The sequence below is a fragment of the Aspergillus aculeatinus genome (genome assembly GCF_003184765.1).
Source record: "Aspergillus aculeatinus CBS 121060 unplaced genomic scaffold BO66scaffold_5, whole genome shotgun sequence".
NCBI lineage: Eukaryota > Fungi > Ascomycota > Eurotiomycetes > Eurotiales > Aspergillaceae > Aspergillus > Aspergillus aculeatinus.
In genome coordinates, this window is record NW_020291474.1 from 56,093 (window position 1) to 77,431 (window position 21,339).

Here is a 21,339-nt window from a genome sequence, read left to right on the forward strand (position 1 = left end):
AAAACATACAACAGAAGGGATTCGCTGGTGGTCACCCACCCAACTACTAACCTCCCGGCGTGTGGCTTAAGTACGGCTGAGCGGACGGGAAGCCCTGTTTTCCACACCCTGTGGTCGTATGTGTTAGAGTAGGCTGAGACGAAGGCTAAGTGGACCGTTGTTGCAAGATGCAAAAAGGCAGAAACAATAGGACATTCAATCTGCGTGGCGAAAACCGGCAACGTTCCTGCGGCGGGGGCAATAGCATGCCAAGGTGCCAAGTCTCAACCCTTTATCGGATTCATTTCCGCCTGGCTTACAGCCAAGCCTTGGAGAATTTGCAAATTCTTCCATGATTGACCTTCCTTGACCTTGACAGACACTGCAGAAGACCATTTTCAGCTTTACCATGTCAAGCGACATCGAGCTTGAGCGGCTACGAGGCTCTCTCGTGAGCCCGCCCAGCACTTTGGCGTGGAGCCAACAGATCCACCGGCGCATCCGGCGGGCACACAACTATCACACGGAACAGAACCTCCACATCAACCGTCTGATCCAGGTAGCCGAGGACCCAACGGCTGCGCGGCTGCTGGATGATGAGCCGGATACATCGTCTCTGCACGTCAAGGCTGCCATCAACACCTCCATCTACGGCACCATCCTCGTCGCCGCGCTGCAGATCTACGCCGCGGCGACGACCCGGTCCCTGTCCCTGTTCGTGACCATGGCTGAGAGCTGCTGCGAGGCCGTCAGCAACATCGGCCTGGACTACCTGCACCGGAAGGCGCGGAAGCTCAACCACTCGACCCAGTGGCCCGCCGGCGCGGGCCGGCTCTGCAACGCCGGCAATATCTGCTTTGCCTTTGCGCTGATGGCCGTCTCGCTCGTCCTGGTCGTCGAGTCGATCCGGTCCCTGGCGGGTAGCGATCACGAGCTGGGCAAGTTCGACGTGGCGGCGGTCATCGCGGCGGCGTGCGGGTTCGGTATCAAGCTGTTCCTCGCCGTCTACTGCTTCATCTTCCGCAAGCACAGCAGCCAGCTGCAGATGCTGTGGGAGGACAATCGCAACGACTGCTTTGAGTACGGGTTCGCCATCTTCACATCGGCTGCGGGCGCGAAGCTGAAGTGGTGGGTCGATCCGGCCGGGGCCCTGCTCATCGGCCTGGTCATCATCGTCACCTGGATCGGCACAGTCCGGAGCGAGTTTCTGGAGCTGTGCGGCCTCGGCGCGTCACCAAATTTAGTACAGGAGGTAGTCTTCCTGACGCTGCGTCACTCCGATCTGATCCTGCAGGTTGACTCTGTCCATGCGTATCACTGGGGCGAGGAGCTGTTCGTCGAGGTGGACATCGTCATGGCGCCGGAGCTCAGCCTGCGCGAAGTACACGATGTCGCCCAAGATCTGCAGGATAAGCTGGAGTCAGTCGAGGGCTTCGCTCGAGCGTTTGTTCATGTCGACTACGGTAAGCATTTCATTCTGACTTTGGTCATAGTTCTGTTCTGACTGATGTATTTCCCAACAAATTAGAAACGTCGCATATGCCCGAGCATCGCAAAACCCGCTGATGGAACGCACATATGATCGCGGGAAAAAAGTCTAGTCCTGAATTCTACAGGACTCCTCAGTGTACAATATTGGACCGAACAGGGAAAATTGACTTTGTATACGTCGATGACCTCCGTCTGAGGTCCGAGAGATGATAGGACAATTATATTGTTTATGCTTAGAAGGCTGTATTAGCTTGGCCTTCACTTGACGGGGGATATGACAGCAGATTACCTGATCATAACACTGCTCATTCAATGTTATTTCTTACTCTGAGTCGACTGCCAGACGCTATACCTTGAAAAGACTTTGGGAGGCTTGCTGCAGATGATAGAGAGTGCAAATCCCGATCCCGGCAATAACATCCTATGTAGATACGATCTAGCCGGCCATCGTGGTGCAATCAATCACATCATCATACTCAATCACTTTGGATTGCTCTGTTCGCTTGACCGTTCATCTGAGCAGCAGCAGCAGCAGCAGCAGCAGCAACAGCAACACCCCCCCTCACTTCAGAACCACACTCTCCCCATTCGCCACCTCCACATAATTCGGCCTCGCCCGCTTATACCCCATCTCTCGTTCCGCCTGCTCCAGGCCGTCGTCCAGAGTACGCGGAACACTCCGATAGAACCACCCGACCAAACCCCGGAAATCGAGGAGGGGGCTATGGGTCCGCAGCCAGTACCGCGCGCCCGTCAGTGCCTCGAGCCGCAGCCCGTTCTCCACACCCAGCTGCGGCACACCGAGTGTGCTCTGGTCGTCGATCCCGTGCAGCAGCGCGAGCGTTGTGAACGATGCTTCCTCGACCAGCGGTTGCACGAATGGCGGTTCGATGCCGTGGGGTGAATAGATGACGGCCTCCGTCGTTTTTCTCGGAGTGGTATAAGCGATCACGATCCCGTAATGGAGAGCGGGATGTGGCTCGCCGGTGGGGATGCGCAAGAGGTGAAGCCACGACGGCATTGGTGCAAGCTCCTCATCCAGCCACGGCGTGGTTGGCTCGTAGTCGGGGATATCTACTACCGTGTCGAAATAACCCCACGACCGGACGACCGCGGCGGCCTCGCGGGTAGCATACACTGGAACGGTGGATGCAAGCTGGATCAGTGTGTCTTTGTGGGTTTGGTCGCTGAAGGGATGGGAGACGATCACGGCGTCGATGCGGCTCTCCGTCCCACTGGGTGCGGAGATATCTCGTGCTAGTTGCTCGACTTGCGCGATGCTCTGGAACTTCTCCTGTTCGATGTGCGTGATATGGCTGAGCCAGGATGAGGTGATGATGGCCGGTCCGCCGAGCCATGGGTCGAGCAAGAGGTGGAAGTACCCGCCCGCAGGCTGGGGCAGTGAGATCAGCCAGGAGCTGTCGCCGTTCAGGTTGGTGAAGACTGGGTGGAGAGGTGACATGTTGGGTTTGTAGATTATATAAGGGGTGTGAGTCTGATAGTACTGGGGTGTGTGCTTTAAGTACGGGGTAACTATCGTAACCTTGTATGCAAGTTGCGTCAGCACTAGCCAAGCTGATTTGTTTCCGTAAGCACTAGCCAGGCTAAACCAGGACCACTTGCATCGTCCAGTATGTACAAAGTAAGACTTCTTTGACCTTTTGAATATCTGCCCTGAAAAGTCAATGATCCTTAGGGCCTAGTGCCGCTTCTTCCTTGCCCTACTTTCCCCACAACCACCCGAGCTCACCAATTGAACAGTAGCTTCTAAGAAGGTCAGCTTCATCGACCCCCTGCCAGGCCCCAGCCTAGCTATGCCTCTTCCATATCTCCTGCAGGTGCTCACAGACCTTTAATGAAAGATCTCAATCTTGCTCCAAACCTAAGCGCTGTATCTGCGTAGACGGAGGTACGTTCCCCCCGTCCAGCTTCATGCTTCTTGCTGTCTTGCAAAATAAATCACAGCACCGCATCATATTGACCGGAAGGTCCATACGCTGGTACTTGGTCTGTAAAGATTAAATATCGAATATTATTCATAGACATAATCTGTGAGGGTATTATGCTGTCCAGGAGATGTTCCAAGATATACTATTCTCCGGGGCTGATCTACATATACTTCTGATTCCCGGGGAGCTGGGCTTACTCTGCTGCGAAGATCTACTATATCACCGGACAAGAGACCCAACCCGGGGCTTTTCGAAGTGAAAAACTAGAAGGGGATTCAGGCCTTCGTTGCTATTTCGGAACGATCCGAAGGACCCCTACACGCCAGGCTTTGGGTCTAGTGGTTGTCCATTCATGATTAATCCATAAGATATCACCTTCCGATATAACGAAACAATAGAGGCGTGTGTCCAAATTTGTTATACAATATTGCTTTGTAGTATTAATTTGGTGTAAATAAGTATTTATGTATTTCTCACTGAACCCCTATTCCTGCAGGTTGATTATTATGTCTGTTGTAATCGATTTTGTTGTTCTGTATGTATAATTTCTTAGTGATCGGTATGACGAGAATTGAACATTCTAGATTTCGAGGGGAATGGCATAGAAACAAAATTTGCAATAAGGCGATCCAGCGAATTTTGTATAGTAAAACTAAGTAGAATTTTATAGGATTTCGTTATATACTAGGATTTCGCTTTATTGCTAGTTATTGCATTGGAAGGTCACGCAATATTAGAACCGCTACGGATCGGGGTCCTCTGTTTTGGAACCGGAGCTTACTGTTCTCGACTTTAGGCGTGATTCCTTACTACACTCACTCACTTGGCTGCATTATACCTACCTAACTACCCAGTATAATTTAACCGAGCTAGACTTCGACATAAGATTTGCTTTTAAAGACTTTATTACTGCTCTAACATTGGGTTCCAAAGTTATAAGAGTTATGCTTCTTAGGTTCCATGGTTTCCATTTTCGCTAATTGCGAACCGAATCACATCTGGTGATCTAGGTGGGTCTCCGCAATCACATTCACAAACACAACTAGCCTTTTAATATAGCGGTGCTTAACCCTCGCGACGAGCACCCTGCGATCTTTCTGATGACTGCCTCTTACCAGTACTGTGTGCGCGGAGTCGCTAGCCGTGGTGTCAGCAGCTGCAGTCCGTTAACAGCTATTATTTGTAAGCCCTTAACCACGACCCGGCAAGACGAAACCACGGTCACTGCGTCTTGACTGGTCTTTGTTGCACGCAAGTACGGGCTTCTGGGGCCCAAATATCGGACAACCTCGCCCAGCCGAGGGTAGGACCCTCCGGAATTCACAGGCGAGTGTCGCCTAAGCTCCCGCGCTGGTAGCGATGCTCGCCGGCCCGGAATCGTGTGGCCTCTCTACCCCTCCCCGGAGGCAACCCCGCATACCGGACTCGGGCCAGCCCACCTTCGTATATAACTCACGATCGCATCATGTTCTCAATCACCTCGACTAACCAATTCCACCACTCATAGAGATCAAATCCATCTCTCTCCCATTCCTCTCACAATCCAAAACATCCCACCGCCCGCAAAATGACAGTCGACAGCACCACCACCCCGTCCTCCTCGGAGGTCTACCCCCCGATCCCCCCCTACAAGGGCCGCTGGCACCCGCCAGCCGCATTGCTGGATGCCTACAACCACATGTGGATCGACACCGACGTGTGGGCCTTACCCTCCGAGATCCAATACGCCCTCTACCCGCAACCGACCCGCGGGCCCGGCGCGCAGGGGAGTTACCTGGTCGTCCTACCGCCGGGCTACTCGGACACCGACCTCGAGGGGCCGCGGTACCCGGTCCTCTACTGGCTGCACGGGGGCTTCTCCTGCTCCCGGCACGCGGAGTGGTCCCTGCGCTTCTACTACCGGAAGATGGAGCTGGGCAAGATGCCCGCTTGCATCCTGATCGCCGCGCAGGCCCTCCCCAAGGGCCGGTGGATCAACAGCTACGACGGCACGCGCCCGCTGGGCGACATCATGCGGCGCGATCTCGTGGCCGCCGTCGACGAGCGGTACCGCACGATCCGCCACCCCTCGGCGCGGTGGCTGGAGGGCCACTCGGCCGGCGGCTACGGTGCGTGGAATCTGGGCCTGAAGTACCCCGAGGTCTTTGGCGGGGCGTTGAGTTCCCTCGCCGGCAGCTTTCGCACCAAGCTCGCGGATGAAGGGCGGGAGGTGACGTATGATACGTATAACGGCAGTCAGACGTTCTTCACGGCCAATCATGCGTTGACGCTGCTGGAGAGGCAGTTGGAACATGTTAAGAGGGAGAAGACGGAGTTGCGGTTGTTGATTGGGGGCGAGGATGTGCGGCTGCGCGAGGCGCATGAGCATATGTGGGAGACGTTGACGGCGTGGGGGGTCGAGTTTGGGAAGGCCATTGTCCCCGGGGCGCCGCATACGGCGGAGGATGTGCTGGGGGGGTTGAACGATGAGGGCTTGCAGTTTTGGTGGGATGCGAGGGCCAAGGTGGTCGAGGAGAAAGAGAAGTGGATGTAATTTGCTTTTTCTTTTTCTTTTTCTTTTTTTCCCGCAGTTTGAGACACTTTAGAGTTGCCATCAATACCTCCATTAGTATCGCAGACTTGCTAGAATATGGGCAAACACCAATGGAAATAGAAGGCTCCAATTCATCTGAGATTGTCCACTTTTTTGAGTCTTGCCACGTTCCTGATAGTTCCTCAACACACTCCAGACAGAAGTATAGTGTTCTGATCCTTCCAACTCGAATAAAAACCCCAAGATGAACATCTGAAATATCGGATTACTACTTGATGTATCTACATCTCAACCACTAAAACTGCCCCCGGTCTCGGCACACTCACCGTCGACCCCGTAAACACCACCCCGCCCCCGTTCTCCTCCTCCACCCGCCATACCTGCACCAACCCGCTCACCGAAAGAGCCACGTACAGGAACCGTCCATCGGGACTAACCGCACACCCCTTGGGCGAAACCGCACCCATCAACCCGACCGTCTGCAAACGTTCCAACCCTCCCGTGGTTGGATCGACCCGAAAAACACTGAGCACATTGTATCCCCGCACCAGAGTATAGACAAACTCCCCGCCTGGATGCACCTTCAGATCAGACAGCAGAACTTTTCCTTCCGGTGGCGGATAGTTTGCGTCCAGCTCCCCTGCCGGTGGGAGGACATCTACCTTGGACAAGGAGGTGAAGGACCCATCAGGCTGGTAGGTGAAGGTCTCGATGATGGGGTGGTATTCGTAATTGACATAAAAGACTGGGAGGGTGGGATGGAAGGCGGAGTAGCGTGGTCCGCTACCTTTTGGAGTGGCATGGGATGCGTGCATGCGGAGAAGGGGAGGCTTGGCGGCGAGTGTGTAGGTCAAGAGTTGGTCTTGGAGCATGTCGCATTCTAGATAGAAGGTATTGTTGTCGTTGGTGCTGATTGGAAAGAGACTGATGGAGTGCAGACAAGAAGGCGGCGAGGCGGGTGGGTGGATGTGGATGTCGCAGGGGGCGCCGACGCGGCCGGTGGAGTCGAGAGGGAAGAGGACGGTGGTGGCGTCGTCATAGCGAGGGCGGATTGTGAAGCCCGACTGCGCAGTCCCGGTAATCTGAGTGGTTGTGGTGGTGCGGTTGGTGAAATGCGAGACCACCAGAAAACCACCGCTGGGATGTAGAGCAATTCCCGCGGGCTGTGTGCCGTAACTGGGCCAGTGGCCGAGCTCGCTCAGCGCGCCCGTCTCGCGGTCAATGGTGAAGGCGAAGATCCGCCCACCTCCGCCGCCGGCGACCTGGTGTTGCTCGCGAAATTCTATAGTAGAGGCTACCTCGTCCGTCACGTAGAGGACGCCGCGCTGGGGGTCGAGAGCGAAACTCCCCACGTTGAGGCCGGGGATGTGGGAAGAGACGGGCGTTAGGGCTCCGGTTTCGGAGTCTACTCGGAATACATGCAGCCCATCATGTGCGCCTGGGGTCGGCATAACGAAGCTACCAACATATGCGTACATGGTTCGTGAACTTTGCGACATGACCTTCTTGAGGATTGGTGGTATGAGCAACGTGGCGAAGGAAGGAAGGAGGGGTGAGTGAAGGTAGGTGCGAGCTCAAATGAACACGAGGAGAAGCTTTGAGGGGCGCTTGAGGCTAGACCATGGCAGCTGGCCTCTTATCACTTAGGCGAGATTAGCGAGCCGCGATCTTTAAGCTTTGGCAGCCAGCAATTTGGCGAGCATCGCCTCGGATCGTATGGCCTGATGGATACGAGGTACAGTGCCATTAGCTTCCTGGGACACCTACAAAGCCTGCATCAGGCGCGATAGAGTATAGCCGGACCTTGTTTACCCCACGTTTCCCCGCAAAATCCGGAAGACCATTTAGAGGCGATCGTCCCCACCGGAGTCATAGAAGGCCAGAGATGCCCGTCTCAAAATGGCTGACTCCAAGGACTCCGAACTAAACATCGAACAGACCACTTTGCTCGAGAGGGCTCACGCCGCCAATGCTGCGGACCACGCACTCACCTGGTGGCAGGCCATCCGAAAGTATCGTAAAGCTGTCTTCTGGGCATGTGTGTTTTCCTTCACACTGACCATGCAGGCGGCGGATGCGACATGTGTTAGTGAAGCCCCCACGCCCTCCTAAATGCCTCCACGCCCCCGCATTTCCCCCGCCCCCGGTGTCCAGCCCTAACTAACCCTTCCACAATGCCGCGGGCCGTGACAGACCACCACCTTTTACGGCCAGGACCAATTCAAACAGCAATTTGGCACGCATGACAACGGGGTTCTGGAGATATCCGCGAAGTGGCAAACCGCCATCCAGCAAGCCATGGCGTGCGGGGAGCTCATCGGCCTCTCCCTGGCGGGGTTCCTCGCCGACCGATACGGGTGGAAGCCCATTCTCAGCGGAATGATGGTCATGCTAGCTGGCACCCTATTTCTGTTTGCCTTTGCGAAAAACCTCGGAATGATGGTTGCCGCCATGGTAATGTGCGGGATCCCATGGGGTGCGTTCCAGACCGGCTGTATCGCCTATTCCTCCGAGATGGTGCCGACGTGTCTGCGTCCGTTTGTGACCGCATGGGTGGGCATCTGCTGGGGGTTGGGATTTTTCATCGGCTCGCTGATTGTCCGAGCCTGCTTGAACGTCCCCGGTGAATGGGGTAGGTCTCCCGTCTTCTTGCAGATATGGTCTGAGTGACAAGAGCGCTCCTGATCTGACCATATTTCTTTCCAGCCTGGCGCATCCCCTTCCTTATCCAATTTGTGTGGGTTCCTCCACTGCTCATCTGTTTTCTCCTCGCCCCGGAATCTCCCTACTTCCTCGTCCGCACCGGCCGCCTCGACGACGCGCGCGCCATCCTCCGCCGCATCCGCAGCGACAACACCACCGCCGAAGAAATCGAGCAGACCATCGCGTTGATTGACTACACGAACCGCATGGAGGTGGAACTCAACGCCTCCAGCAGCTATGCCGAGTGCTTCCGGGGCAAGAACCGCTGGCGCACGGAGATCGTGTGCATCGTGCAGATGGCGCAGACCTGGGGCGGGAACGGGATCAACGTGCAGACGGTGCAGTTCCTCGAGCAGGCCGGCCTGTCCGAGCACGGCGCCTTCGACCTGAACCTCATTCTCAACTCCCAGTATCTGACCTTCGGGCTGTTCTGTATCTGGCTCATGACGCGGTTCGGCCGGGCCACGATCTTCATTGCCGGGCTGATCATCAGCGATGTGTTTCTGTTCGCGATCGGCGTGCTGGGGTGCGTCAAGCAGAGTACCCAAGTGTCGAATGCGGTCGGCTCGTTGCTGTTGGTCTCGAGTGTGGTCTATATTGCTACGGTGGCGCCGTCGTCGTACACCATTGTGGTGAGTCGTCCTCCATCTTTTCTGTTGTGCTGTCATCCCGTAACCTGTGCTGATGTGGAGAATGTGGGAACAAATAGGGCGAAGTCCCATCTGGCAAGCTCCGGGCCAAGATGATCTCCCTCGCTCGAGTGGCTTTCAATGTGAGCTCGTTGGTCTCCAATGTGCTCATCCCGAAGATGTTGACCGGTGGTTCGTGGAACCTGGGTGCCAAGACCGCATTTCTGTTTGTGAGTGATCCATACGCGACGATCCTGTCAGTTCTGTTACCTTATTTCTTATTTGTGCATCATCGCAGGCTGGCACCAACGCCCTTATCTGGATCTGGTGCATCTTCCGACTACCCGAAACGAAAGGCCGCACCTTTCGTGAGATCGATTACCTGTTCGAGAGCTCGGGTCTGCATCCGCGCAAATGGCGTAACGCGAAGATCGATGTTTTCGAAGAAGATGACGCGGTCAACCAGCATCACGTGGGAGGTGAAAGCGGGGCTGTAAAGAGTCAGGCCGTTGAACATGTTGAATACAGTAGTTAAGAACATTATTCGATCTGTTCCGGGTAAAGAGAAGGAAGGAAGAAAGATTGGCTAGGTGGCATATGGTTGTTGTATGGAACTTGAGCATGGTAAGTTATGTAGCTAGTCAGATAGCAGCTGACAAGACAATGATATGAGATGTCTGATCTCAGGCCTGAATAAGTGCATAAGCTAGACACCGGGGACATTGAAGAGAATATCGGAGGATAATGATTCTCTGCAAAGCGACATCTCTTATGCCCATCAATAGATTGAAAGAGGTATATAGTCTGTATTTAGGTTGCTGCAGTTCCGCACGACAGAGAAGAGACGGTCTGCGGACCTTGCGTGGAAATTTACGCATCAAAGCACACCGCGGTGGGAGGTACGAGTGAGCATCATAATACAATCCTTCATAACTTCCTGTCTGAAATTCCTTTTGTCTATTGCTTCTAACTGTCCCGCGGTACTTTGAAATTCGCACAATTGCCCAATCACTAAAGTGTTCCCTTACTAGCCACTAGTACGGAAACGCGCAACTTGACTTCACTCCTTTCAAGCCTTCATCTTGACCGAGAAAATTGACACATTCTAGACCCTATCTTCAACCTCTTTCCGCCGCTCCTCGATCTCCTCCACCCCAGCCACCCCTCCCGCCACGCCCCCCTTCCCGTCTGGCTTCCTTTTGCGCTCCTGGAGCCAGTTCTTCGCCGCCTCCTTCTCGCGGGCATCATCCTCGCGCTCCAACGAGTAATCTTTGACGAACAACACACAGAGCAGAAACTGTACTCCCGCCAAGGCCGTCATCATGTAATAGGTGACCTGCACACCTTTGGCTATAGCCACCCAGACCGAGGTCGGGACGAGTCAGTGCCGTGCAGACCGGTATGTGCGGGAATGAGAAACTCACCGTACGCATCCAACGCCTGCGTTACCTCCACCTGGGACAATCCACTCATCGAGGTAATCGTCGTCGGATCGGACACAATCGACGATATCACAGCGGAATCAAAGTCCAGCGCCGTGAGCTTTGAGCTATAGCAGAGAGAATCATGGTTAGCGTATATCCGATACATGTCATATCATTTTAACCACCTCAAGCACTAGTCATCCGCGGGGAAAAGAAGCAAACCCACCGAACAACATTGTTCACAATCGCCGCACACGCCGCCACGGCCAGCGTCGACCCCATCATGCGCAGGTAATTCCGTGCGCCCGTCACGACGGCCATCTCGTGCCGCTGCACGGCTGCCTGGATGGCTACCAGCGTCGTCTGCAGGGTCTGTCCGCTGCCCAGGCCGGTGATCAACTGGTAGACGACGAGCTTCCAGGCCGGGGTGGCCGGGTCCACGGTCGTGAAGACCCCCGAGGCGATCGTCCACAGCCCGTATCCGACAATCAGATTGATGCGGTAGCACCCGTACTTGGACACGAGGAAGCCGGAGGTGAAGCTTGTGATGATCTGGGAGAGCACGAGGGGGAGGATGAGGATCCCGGAGCGGAGGGCGGAGTCGCCTTGGACGACTTGATAGAATTGGGGGAGCTGTTCGTTTTGAGAAGGGATTAGGTTTGTGGTGAGAAATGGTGGGGAAAGAGAGGGGGTGAGTACGTAGTAGAGGTTGACAAAGGTCATGAAGCCGGTTAGAAAGGATGTGGTGATGCACACGGCTACGTGGGTGTTTTTGAACATTGATACTAGGGGTGGTTTATTGTTAGTATTGGCTTGGGGACTTGGAAAAGGGGGGGGGTTGAAGGTTGAATTGGGGACTTTTCGGAAGGAACGCACATGGGATTCTATGCAGATAGATGGATTAGCCATTGTTGTTCACACTGAAAGTGTGGCCAAAATGAATGTAACAGTGTAACTCACAAGGGTAGTCTAGCCAGTCTGACTTCAACCAAGATAAAGACTCCGATGAGCGAGACCCCGATCAACAGTGGAGCCAGAACCGCCGCCGATGTCCAGGCATATCGCGTTCCAGCCCTAGAAAACACCCCCCGGTTAGCTTAGAAGCAGGCCCAAAAAGCCTACTACAGAAGCGCCACCTCACGCACCAGGAAATCGGCAACAGGATAGCGATCGAAGCCGCAAAGCTGACCAAGCTCCCCCAGCCGTCAATCTTCTTGATCTTCTCCATCGCATTCCCTTCAACCTTCCTGAGCGGCAGGGCAAATGCGACAATCACGATTGCGACCGCCGAGAGCGGAACACTGATGTACTAGAAATCAATCAAAAACCCCCGAATCTATCAGCATTTCACAATATCAACACATTCAGAACGAATTGAGGGAAAAGAAACAGGACAGGGGTACATACAAAACACCACCGCCACGAAGTCTTCTCCGTGAATACGCCCCCAATCACCGGCCCCATCGCCGTCCCCGCGGCGACCACCACGCCGATGATCCCCTGATACTTGCCCCGATCCTTGAGAGACACAACATCGGATACGACGATGCTGACGACCGTGACGATCCCGCCCCCGCCAATCCCTGCAATGGCACCTGCATCACATCCCGTTGGTGTCAGCTCGAGCCCAGACTCTTCCTCCAGAAGAATGGAACACATACGCGAAACAATCAACATAATCATATCCCGCGACACTCCGGACAAGACGCTTCCGAACAGGAAAAACCCCAACGAGCCGAGCAGAATTACCTTCCGACCGAAGATGTCGCTCAGCCGGCCGTACAGAGGCTGGCAGGCGGTGCTGGTGAGGAGGTAGGCGGTGCCTACCCATGCGACGATGTCGGCTTCGTGAAATACCGCACCCAGGGTAGTGAGGGCGGTGGCGACGCTATATGTTTCCTGTTAACAACATCATAGACAGCGGCGGGGAGGTCTGGGTGGGCTACATAGTTTGATTGAGCATAGAGCATAGCATCGCAGTCGATAGGCCAGAAAAGACGATCAGAAGCTGGCGCATTGGGAGGAGATTCGTCTGCGTTTGGACGGGCGCATCTTGGCGGGTGCTGCTGTCGCTGTCGGTGTTATTGGTGGAAGTCGCCGCGGTTTCTGGGGCTGTGACCATCTGGGTAGCGGCATGTTTCTCGTTGTCGGAAGAATTTGTCGGTTGATCTAACATTGTTCTTTGTTGGTATAGGTTGGTGTATAGGTCAATGGACGGTGGTATGTGGGAGATCTCGTTAGGTGTCACTGACATCCACCTGATTCGGAGTCAAATAGGCTGCTAAATGAGTTAGTCAGATTCAACCACGGCAGTAGTAAAGACCTCAAGCCAGCGACCGAGAGCAGAGCACATGAATTGGCACGTCGGAAACAAATACGCATTAGGCTGGGGAAGACGCTCGGTATGCTCGCTCGCTCGCTCGCTACTGTCACGGCATCGGGCGGGTTTACCCGATCCGGAAGCGAGGGACGTAGGCGAGGCTCGCCTAGGAACTAGAAGGGGAGGTTTCTAGAGGTCTCCCCACAAGGAGCAGACAATCTTATCTTTGGGGCCTCCATGAAATAAACATATCACAGTGGACGTCCTATACCTCCGGCATTATTTCGCGTGAAGCACATATTTTATGGTACTTAGTTATCGCTCCTATTCTAGCATTGATTGTAAGCAGATTATCTCGTCACCGAGCCTTTTACACACACGGTTCTAAGCTTATGCAACCCCAGAGGCTGCCCCGCAAGACAAAACACTATAGATCTCTGCCCAGAGAAACCTTTGCGATCACCACGAGCAAATACTGACACCCGGTTCCAAGTCAATCCTCGTACCATCCAAGCCATTCGCCGCCCGCGATGAGCTGCGGGTGTGTTGTGGTGCCCAGAAACCAGGAACCGTGTTCCATTCTATACTTGGAGGGGGGTCCTGAATTAAGGAAGATTTTAAGTTGTCTGCCCAGAGAATAGAAGGTGTATTGTTTAGGACTCACGCACCTGTGACAGAGTAGCGTCCCGAACTTCAAGTCTTTGCATCCAGCCGGTAGTCCCGTGCGTTGATGTGCAGTCGGGCAAGAGATCGAGGAGAATCGCGTCAATGTCTATACTTTCCTGCGTCGGGAAAGCGTGCCAATTAGTATCGGGACGATAGAATTGGCTTCCCTCATCTTTCAGTCTACTCACAATAGCTGCTTGCTCTGCAAGCCTTTGGCTATCTAGGCTCTTTTGACGTCGGAACCAAGGTAATGGAGGTGTTTCGGCTCTACTAAGCGGGGATTCAGTCCGTGCTTGCAGGAGATGCGGTGGTGAGAATAGATAAACAAAGAGCGAACTCACGACTGGCTCTCCTGGTGCGGGTTGCAAGGGACTACTCCATGGTCGGCGAGCATGCGATGCATCTCCTTGAGCTAGATAGCACGAATAAAGTCATTAGCAGGAGCGGTCAATGCAGACTGGAATCAAGGATGAGCAGGGCTTAATCTCACCACGAGCTGAACCGACCGGAAATAGGTACTCGTTCGTTTCACAAACGCGAGCATCATCTGAAATCGGTTCCTCAACCGAGACGGGATCTCGTCATCCACGAGTCCGACTTCCAACTGCACTCGAAGGGACAGGTAAACTACATGCGCGATGGTATGGTCGTAGATCGTCAGCGGATGCCCCGATAGCTCCCAATCAAGGAGTTCCAGCACATCGGTTATAGCCTGCGCATGCCGCAAGCAGTTCTGCCGCGTCTGTTGGACCCAGCCATCCGGAGCGGCAGCGAGAGTATCCACGTCCAACGATTGCGCGTACCCCGTCAACGCCATGCTGCGTAGTTCAATGTGGCATATGTTCCACCATAGGTAGAAAAGCACGATTTGGCCGAGGACGGGAGATTCGGTGAGTTGCGCGACGCGTTCGCGGGAGAGCTGGAACCTGGTAGGTAGCGACTCTCGGATGAGGGCTAGCTTGGCCATGCATGCTGCATACGGGGAACTGGGACTCCACGGTGCTAGTGACGGTAGTATCATGGGGCATCTTGGGCTACCCCCGGACACTGCTCGTATGTCGCTTTCCTGCTGCTGCTGCTGCTGCTGCTGCTGTCGGCTTTCGGTGACGCTGTGAAAGTATCGCCGAGTCATCGTTCGGACCCCGACTAAGCGCACCCAGAACCCCATGGCGCCCACGCATTGGTGGGTGTCAGCTGACCCTGGTGGCCCCTCGGCCTCTTCCAACTGGGCGTATGGTGTTTCCACAGAAACATCCATCCGGTAGTTGAAGCCGTCGCACGGTAGCTTGAGCCTGATGCGAGACGAAGGGCACTGAATCGACTCCGGTGCGCCGTTGGATATGAGCCGGCTCATCGCGTAACATGCGTAGAATATCCGTCGATCGCGTTCGCTCTCGACGAAGGTGTGGTTTCTTAGTGGGGCTTCGCGATGCAGGCCGAGGGTAACTGCCTGGTTCATGGCAATCCCGGACCAGAGATGGGATCGTGCAAACTGACCCGCCTGTTGATAATAAATCGTTAGCAGAAGGGAGGCCGCGATGTTGTCTCTGTTCACGTCAGTCGATGCTATGATTTGAACACCTGCATCTGTTGCCCAGGCCATCACTGTCTCTTCGGACTCCGGAGGAAAGGAGAATCTCCCCCCAACAGCACAAAGAGCGAGGACAATCGCCTCGGACAGAGTCCCATCGCGGATGGCAGTGAGCGTTCGGTCTCGGTGGAGAAAGGCATTGGCGCGATAGACATGAACGTGAAGAAAGAAAGCCACAGCAAGACGCTCCAGTCGATCCTGGCTTGGCAGATTGATTTGAGCGGGTTGATTGGACCTGTCCGCTTGGGTCCTACTGGGACTAGCGGAGTTGAGCATTGAGTCGGAACGGGTCGGCAACAAAACATCGTGAACAGTATCAGGACCAAACACATCCAACCCATTGAATGTGTTGACCAAGCCAGTGTTCATCACCAGATTCTCCTGTATTGTTTCATAACTGAACCCGACACGGCTCTCGTCGCTGGGAAGCTCGGGGAGAGATACCCTAGCACGGTCATAGACAGGAGCAATGGTTCTCGACTCATCTTCCAAGGAGATGGCAGGGGACGGTGAGTGACTACTTCGAAGTCTTTGCATCAAGGACTGGGCAGAGGACGTCAGCGACCGTGCCTTATTCGTCTCGGGGTAATTGCATTCGTGGCCGTAGATGGCACAGCGGGTGCACGACGGGCGGGACTTGGAGCATCTGGACCGGGCGTAGCGACAGGTAAAGCACGCGGGAGAACGGGGCCCGGCTCTGGTCTGTGGATCGGAGGGTCGACCGGCTTGATCGGAAAGAGATGCAGTAGCTGGTTGACGGATGAGCAATCGAGAGCATGTCCGATGCCCCCGCTTACGTCTGATGAAATTACTCACATCCCTGTCGTCTGGATCCTTGGCCCCATTGACACTCCACATCCAGGTTGCGGCAATTGTTGCAAAGTGGATGTGTCTCGTCGCACTTGACCTTGCGTGCGCGACAGGTCAGGCAGCCTAGATGGGCCAAAGAAATGTCACACAACCGATTCAGTCACGGACGCCAGCTGATCAGACTCACCCGTCTTGACGCGCTTTCGCTTGCGGGGGAGCCCGGACGAGAGGAGCGGGTCGGTCTGACTGGAATCTGGTGGGAACTGCAGAATTTGCCGAGTAGGAGCTGTCATGATGGCTGACGGGGATCTGTCAAAACGGTCAGGGTGGAAGCGAGGCGAAGCGAAGCATGAGTTGGGAGAAGGAAAGCAGACAGAAAGAGCGGGGGAAAATGCGGAGGCGAGACTCGGCTGAGATTAGATCCGCCCGGCAACCCTAATCATTAAATGAGGGGTAAATAATCCCCGAGCACGCTAACAAGCTTTCAGTATTCTAAGCCGGGCTTGATATGTCCTGCTTCTCATCAATGAGAAATTGTCATTCTTTCACCGTCAGTCACAGTCGAAAATGGGCAGTACATTACCACCCGTCCAGGTTGAGGGCGGTCTCATTCAGGGACTTCCCAGCCCTCTTGACCCTGGGATCACAATTTACAAAGGCATTCCCTACGCGGCCCCTCCTACTGGAGCCAATCGATTCAAGCCACCTCAGCCCATTCTTCCCTGGGACGATGTCAGAGTATGCGATACCATCGGCCCGGTGTGCCCCCAAGCACCACCCGATCCACGCTACCCCAATGTCTTGAAAGGCCATCCCCAGTCGGAAGACTGCCTGTACCTCAACGTCTACCAGCCCAGCAATGATCTGGAGACAAAGAGACCGTACCCGGTTTATGTCTGGTATCATGGTGGTGGATTCCGCGAGGGCGGCAGCGCAGACCCCAACTTCGACGGGACTGGACTGGCGCAAAAGGGAGTCATCGTCGTGGTGCCCTCCTTCCGACTGTGTAAGTCAACTTGATACGCTCAGCACCAGTGCCAGGCAAACCCACCCACTGACACGAAGAGCAAACAGCGATCTTCGGATACTTTGCCCATCCCGAACTCAGCGCCGAGTCGCCGTCCGGAACGTCTGGGATGGTCGGGATGCTGGACGCGGTGGAGGTACTGAAGTGGGTACGATCGAACATCTCCGTCTTCGGCGGCAACCCCAACCAGGTCACCGTCGGCGGGCAGTCGGCTGGGAATGCAATGAGCCACACTCTCCTGTCCTCTCCCTTGGCGAAAGGGCTTCTTCACGGCGTGATCCTGCAATCCGGGCCCCGCTCGTTCCAGGAGCCTGCCCTCGCCAACGGACCCATGTCCTACCGAACCCTCCAGGAAGCGGAGGAGGACGGAGTGCAACTTCTGCGCGAGCTCGGCATCAAGAGTGTCGACGATTTTCGGAAATTCGACGATTTGGACAAGTTACGCGAAGTCTCGACCAAACGCGACCAGCGATACTGGGGACCTCCCCCCTTGTTCCGCCTCATCCTCGACGGCTACGTGATCCCCAAGCCCTGGAGTGAGATCCACGCGGGTGAACCACCCAACGACGTCCCCGTCATGGCGGGCATGAACAGCGAGGAAGGGGGCACCTACAACGAGCCGCGCTTCACCTACGAGGACTTTCTCGACTGCGTGGAGGGTCGTCTCGGCCCCAACTCGACGTACGGCAAGGGTAGCCCCGCCTACGTCGAGCGATTCCACGAACTCTACCCTCTCCGCAACCAGGAGACCGGTCAGGGTCCGTTGGAAACGTGGAACCAGGCCGCTCGGGACAACACGCGCAACAACATCGCCCTCTGGGCGCAGGAGTATCACCAGAAGACTCGATCCGCAGTGTATGGCTACTACTTCACCCATCCCATCACCCCGTGGCGCAACTGGCAGCCGGATCACTCCCAGCCCAAAGTTCCGGGGTTCACCAACCAGAAGGGTCCGGTCGGGGGCGCGTATCACGGGGCCGAGTTCGCCTACACGTTCAACAGTCTGATCACGAACGGCCTCCGCCCATGGACGGAGACGGATCGGGTGATCGGCGACAAGGTGTCGACCCTGTGGGCCAATTTTATCAAATACGGTAATCCGAACGGGTTGCAGGGTGCGTCTTCTCGTCCGGAGGGTGTGGCCGAGTGGCCGAGTCTCGTGAATCACCCGGACACTCTGCTCGAGCTGGGCGGCGAGTGGCAGACGATCAAAACGGTGGATGACCCAGCGCGCGCGCGCTTCTGGACGAACTACATTCGCGCTCAGAGGGCTTGGTGATTCGCGGTCGGTCTGACGTGCTCCGATCTACGGCTTTTGTTATTACCTTGACTGTTGACATATTTGTACTACGAACTTATCGCTCCCACGATATTGATTCGATATCTAAGAGTTTTTATTTCCTTTGAATAAAATATTCTTCAAGGTAGTCAAATATATGTCTATTGATCATTTTACAGTTTTTAGATTGGAGTAGTTATGAGATTTTCCAAGAGAAATGTCCATCTCATCCTGTTCTTATCTTGGATAGAGATAACATTCTGTAGAGGAATATATACTCCCAAATCCGAGTACATAGTTTCTCAAGAAGCGCGACCGAAGAGTGAGGCAACTTAGGCCCCCTCAAAGTTAGCCTTCCCTGAGGGAACTTCCATTGTTCGATAATATGCATAAAGGGGAGATTACCCATGGCTTAATATGTGAATTATTTATCCTCAACTATTATCAAGACAAAACAGGTTGTTCGTGCATTCAAAGCTCATACAATTCCGTCATCGAATGCTTCCAATCTTTTTACAACAAGCCGAAAAGCGCCACCAAGCCAGCCGCAGCCACCGAGGCCGCCCCCGAAGCCCTCATCTCCGAAACAGCCGCGCCCGTGAAAACCGCTGAAGAGGAAGAAGCGGAGACAGAGGAGGAGGTGGAATTCGCCACGGAGTCATCGCCGATCACACCGGTTGCATTCACCCCGGAAACATAGGTCGTTCCGTTGCGCGAGTACGACGTGCCCACATTCAATCCATAGGGCGCATCGTAGGGGAACGGCGAGGTGTAGTTGTAGGTGGGCTCCTGGCCCTGATAGGCGTCCACGACGGCGGGCAGAACCCCGTAGCCCGCCGAGCAGGAGGCGTTGGTGGCGGGAATGGGCCAGGTGGGCCGGTACTGGGAGTAGTCGGCCTCGGAGAGGGGGCCGGGCAGGGAGACATTCACGAAGAGGTTGGCGTTGTCGACCGCCCAGTTGGTGTAGCCGACCTTGTCGGCCACGAACTGGATGATGTTGGCGCCGCAATCCCAGCGGCCGAGCGAGGGGAGCCCCCAGTTCGCCGAGGCGGTGGCGATGGTCGAGTAGTGGGTGTAGACGGTGTCGTCCTCGGTGCCGACCAGATGCTCGGGGACGGCACCGCCGAGCAGGACGCTGAACACGCGGTTACGCTCGGCGTACGCCTCGCTGGAGGGGACCCCGTAGGTCTCGGTCTCGTCGAAGGTCAGGAGCAGGAGGGTGTTGTCCCAGAAATAGGTGTTGTTCATCAACTCGGATACAAAGCCCCGGAGCCATTGGGAGCCAAAGGTGATGTTTGTGTCATGCGCATCGTTGGTCATGTCTGTTGGGAGATGTTAGGCATGCTTTCTTGGGATAGGATAGTCTGAGACAGATTGACTTACTAGGGGTGATAAAGGCCCATTGCGGGAGTACGTGGTTATCGAGGTCGTCGTAAAAAGTCGTGAAGTTTTTGATCAGGCGCAGAGCGGTGTCATTACTGCTGATCGAGTCGAAGGAGACCAGGGGATTATGCTTGCGCATGTAGTCGTTGGCGTAAGTCACCTGGTTGGAGAAATTGTATCCCTGGAAACCGGGAAAGGGCATATGCTCCTGGTACTCGCCCCACGAGATGCCTTTGGTGTTCAGGAGGTCGGCAATGGTGGAGACATTGGCGGGGATGTCATGGAAATCATCTGGGTCATATTATCGTTAACGTCTATCATCAAGAAGTTGAAGAAGCGACAGTGAACTCACCATTGTCCATGCCGTAGTTGTCTCCACTGGCAGCAGCAACATAGTTGGGCTGCGAAGGATGACCGGTACCGTAGTAATTGGTCAAGGTGATACCCTTACTGGCCAGCCATTGCTGGTTGGTATCGTTGGCAGCATTTTCATAGTCCTGCAAAGGGAACGTGAGCTTCAAATCACATACACCAGAAAGATGCAAATACATACCACATTCTCCAACCAGATCTGGTAGAAGCGGTCGTAGGCCTTGCCAGTGACATTGGAGGTCCAGGTCAGAGGGACGGTCGTCGCCTGAGCTTGTCGAATCTCAGACAAAGAAGGCTCCGTGGTGGTGATGGTGGCACCAGTGACCAGACTGGCCAGGGCGACAAGTGCAGCGACTGAAGAAGCCATTGGGGTTGATCTTGCTGAGGGAGCTGAGGACGAAGACAAGAGGAGATCCATTCGAAGGGAGACAGCAGCGCCTTAAATAATGGTGCAAGTTTAGTCTCACGCGCGGATTTGGCGATTCCATTCATTCGGTAGGACTTCTTTCCTACCCATTACTGTCCTAGTACTACTATCTACCACCTTAGGGCTGGGCACGTGCTTGACAGGAACAAACCAATGGCATGTGGAGATTGGTAGCACGTTTCTGACCTTGACTCTAGCTGAGTGGGGCGTGGCGGGGCGGGCGTGTGCTTATGCCTGCTCAAGCATCTCACTAGACAAACCACCAGCCACTAGTCATGGCAAAATGGCACATGTGGTCGTGTGCAAGGATGAATCAAGGATGTGGTCTTGTGCATTTGCCATTCTCTTCGATAGCCATTGGACAGAGAAATCCGTCTTCCGAGGAACTTCCGACCGGAGTCGGCCCTGGCAGGCGGCGGTCTCCTGATATCCGAGCTCGTGCGACCGACAGCTCCCGCAGCAGGGCTTGAGCCTTTTGGGGAATATTTCCATATCTCTGGACCAGACAGTGCTAGAAACGTGCATCCGTTTGGCGTCTATGACATCTAGCTTTGCATCACATTTCATAGTAGTTACTATTCACTGCTCTATTTCAGCGCATACGACCATAGGGTGTGGAAAGTAGGGCGTCCTGTCCACTCAGCCGTCCTTAAACCATCTATTGGACGGGGTTGAGTGACTGAGCTGGTTAGCTAGTCAAGCAATAAACTTTTCTCAGCATTACATTGAGTGCGCTGTACCTGGTTATCCAATACT

General features: G+C 54.8%; 9 protein-coding genes across 9 annotated transcripts; 4 read left to right on the plus strand and 5 right to left on the minus strand.

Moving 5' to 3' along the window:
• Positions 1-388: 388 nt before the first annotated feature.
• On the plus strand, positions 389-1,545 carry BO66DRAFT_468259 (cation diffusion facilitator family transporter; the record flags this gene model as incomplete). The annotated part of the gene is made up of 2 exons (XM_025652635.1): positions 389-1,442; positions 1,508-1,545. The coding sequence occupies 2 exons, from the start codon at positions 389-391 to the stop codon at positions 1,543-1,545; spliced, it is 1,092 nt and encodes a 363-aa protein (XP_025507631.1).
• A 487-nt stretch (positions 1,546-2,032) lies between these two features.
• Positions 2,033-2,932, minus strand: BO66DRAFT_459403 (uncharacterized protein; the record flags this gene model as incomplete). Its single annotated transcript, XM_025652254.1, has 1 exon — positions 2,033-2,932. One exon carries the CDS (start codon positions 2,930-2,932, stop codon positions 2,033-2,035), a length of 900 nt encoding a protein of 299 aa, XP_025507632.1.
• Positions 2,933-4,986: 2,054 nt separating this feature from the next.
• Positions 4,987-5,952, plus strand: BO66DRAFT_417656 (alpha/beta hydrolase; the record flags this gene model as incomplete). The annotated part of the gene is made up of 1 exon (XM_025649695.1): positions 4,987-5,952. The coding sequence occupies one exon, from the start codon at positions 4,987-4,989 to the stop codon at positions 5,950-5,952; it is 966 nt and encodes a 321-aa protein (XP_025507633.1).
• A 281-nt stretch (positions 5,953-6,233) lies between these two features.
• On the minus strand, positions 6,234-7,451 carry BO66DRAFT_408324 (lactonase family protein; the record flags this gene model as incomplete). The annotated part of the gene is made up of 1 exon (XM_025649109.1): positions 6,234-7,451. The coding sequence occupies one exon, from the start codon at positions 7,449-7,451 to the stop codon at positions 6,234-6,236; it is 1,218 nt and encodes a 405-aa protein (XP_025507634.1).
• A 400-nt stretch (positions 7,452-7,851) lies between these two features.
• On the plus strand, positions 7,852-9,874 carry BO66DRAFT_408325 (MFS general substrate transporter; the record flags this gene model as incomplete). Its single annotated transcript, XM_025649110.1, has 6 exons — positions 7,852-8,037; positions 8,146-8,584; positions 8,659-9,287; positions 9,365-9,514; positions 9,583-9,763; positions 9,813-9,874. 6 exons carry the CDS (start codon positions 7,852-7,854, stop codon positions 9,872-9,874), a joined length of 1,647 nt encoding a protein of 548 aa, XP_025507635.1.
• A 515-nt stretch (positions 9,875-10,389) lies between these two features.
• BO66DRAFT_314044 (MDR family MFS transporter) lies at positions 10,390-12,830 on the minus strand (the record flags this gene model as incomplete). The annotated part of the gene is made up of 10 exons (XM_025643415.1): positions 10,390-10,634; positions 10,682-10,833; positions 10,935-11,341; positions 11,408-11,493; positions 11,585-11,592; positions 11,669-11,782; positions 11,854-12,017; positions 12,116-12,303; positions 12,370-12,596; positions 12,655-12,830. 10 exons carry the CDS (start codon positions 12,828-12,830, stop codon positions 10,390-10,392), a joined length of 1,767 nt encoding a protein of 588 aa, XP_025507636.1.
• Positions 12,831-14,131: 1,301 nt separating this feature from the next.
• Positions 14,132-16,228, minus strand: BO66DRAFT_459409 (Zn(II)2Cys6 transcription factor; the record flags this gene model as incomplete). Its single annotated transcript, XM_025652255.1, has 2 exons — positions 14,132-16,034; positions 16,102-16,228. Coding segments are annotated over 2 exons (2,004 nt in total), but the record flags the coding sequence as incomplete, so codon positions are not given.
• A 434-nt stretch (positions 16,229-16,662) lies between these two features.
• On the plus strand, positions 16,663-18,401 carry BO66DRAFT_459411 (carboxylesterase/lipase family protein; the record flags this gene model as incomplete). The annotated part of the gene is made up of 2 exons (XM_025652256.1): positions 16,663-17,101; positions 17,170-18,401. 2 exons carry the CDS (start codon positions 16,663-16,665, stop codon positions 18,399-18,401), a joined length of 1,671 nt encoding a protein of 556 aa, XP_025507638.1.
• A 435-nt stretch (positions 18,402-18,836) lies between these two features.
• Positions 18,837-20,540, minus strand: BO66DRAFT_341480 (phosphoesterase-domain-containing protein). Its single transcript, XM_025644435.1, has 4 exons — positions 20,338-20,540; positions 20,137-20,281; positions 19,785-20,075; positions 18,837-19,723 (listed from the first exon to the last, which is right to left on the minus strand). Exons 1-4 carry the CDS (start codon positions 20,521-20,523, stop codon positions 18,915-18,917), a joined length of 1,431 nt encoding a protein of 476 aa, XP_025507639.1. The 5' UTR covers positions 20,524-20,540; the 3' UTR covers positions 18,837-18,914.
• Between the last annotated feature and the right edge of the window lie 799 nt (positions 20,541-21,339).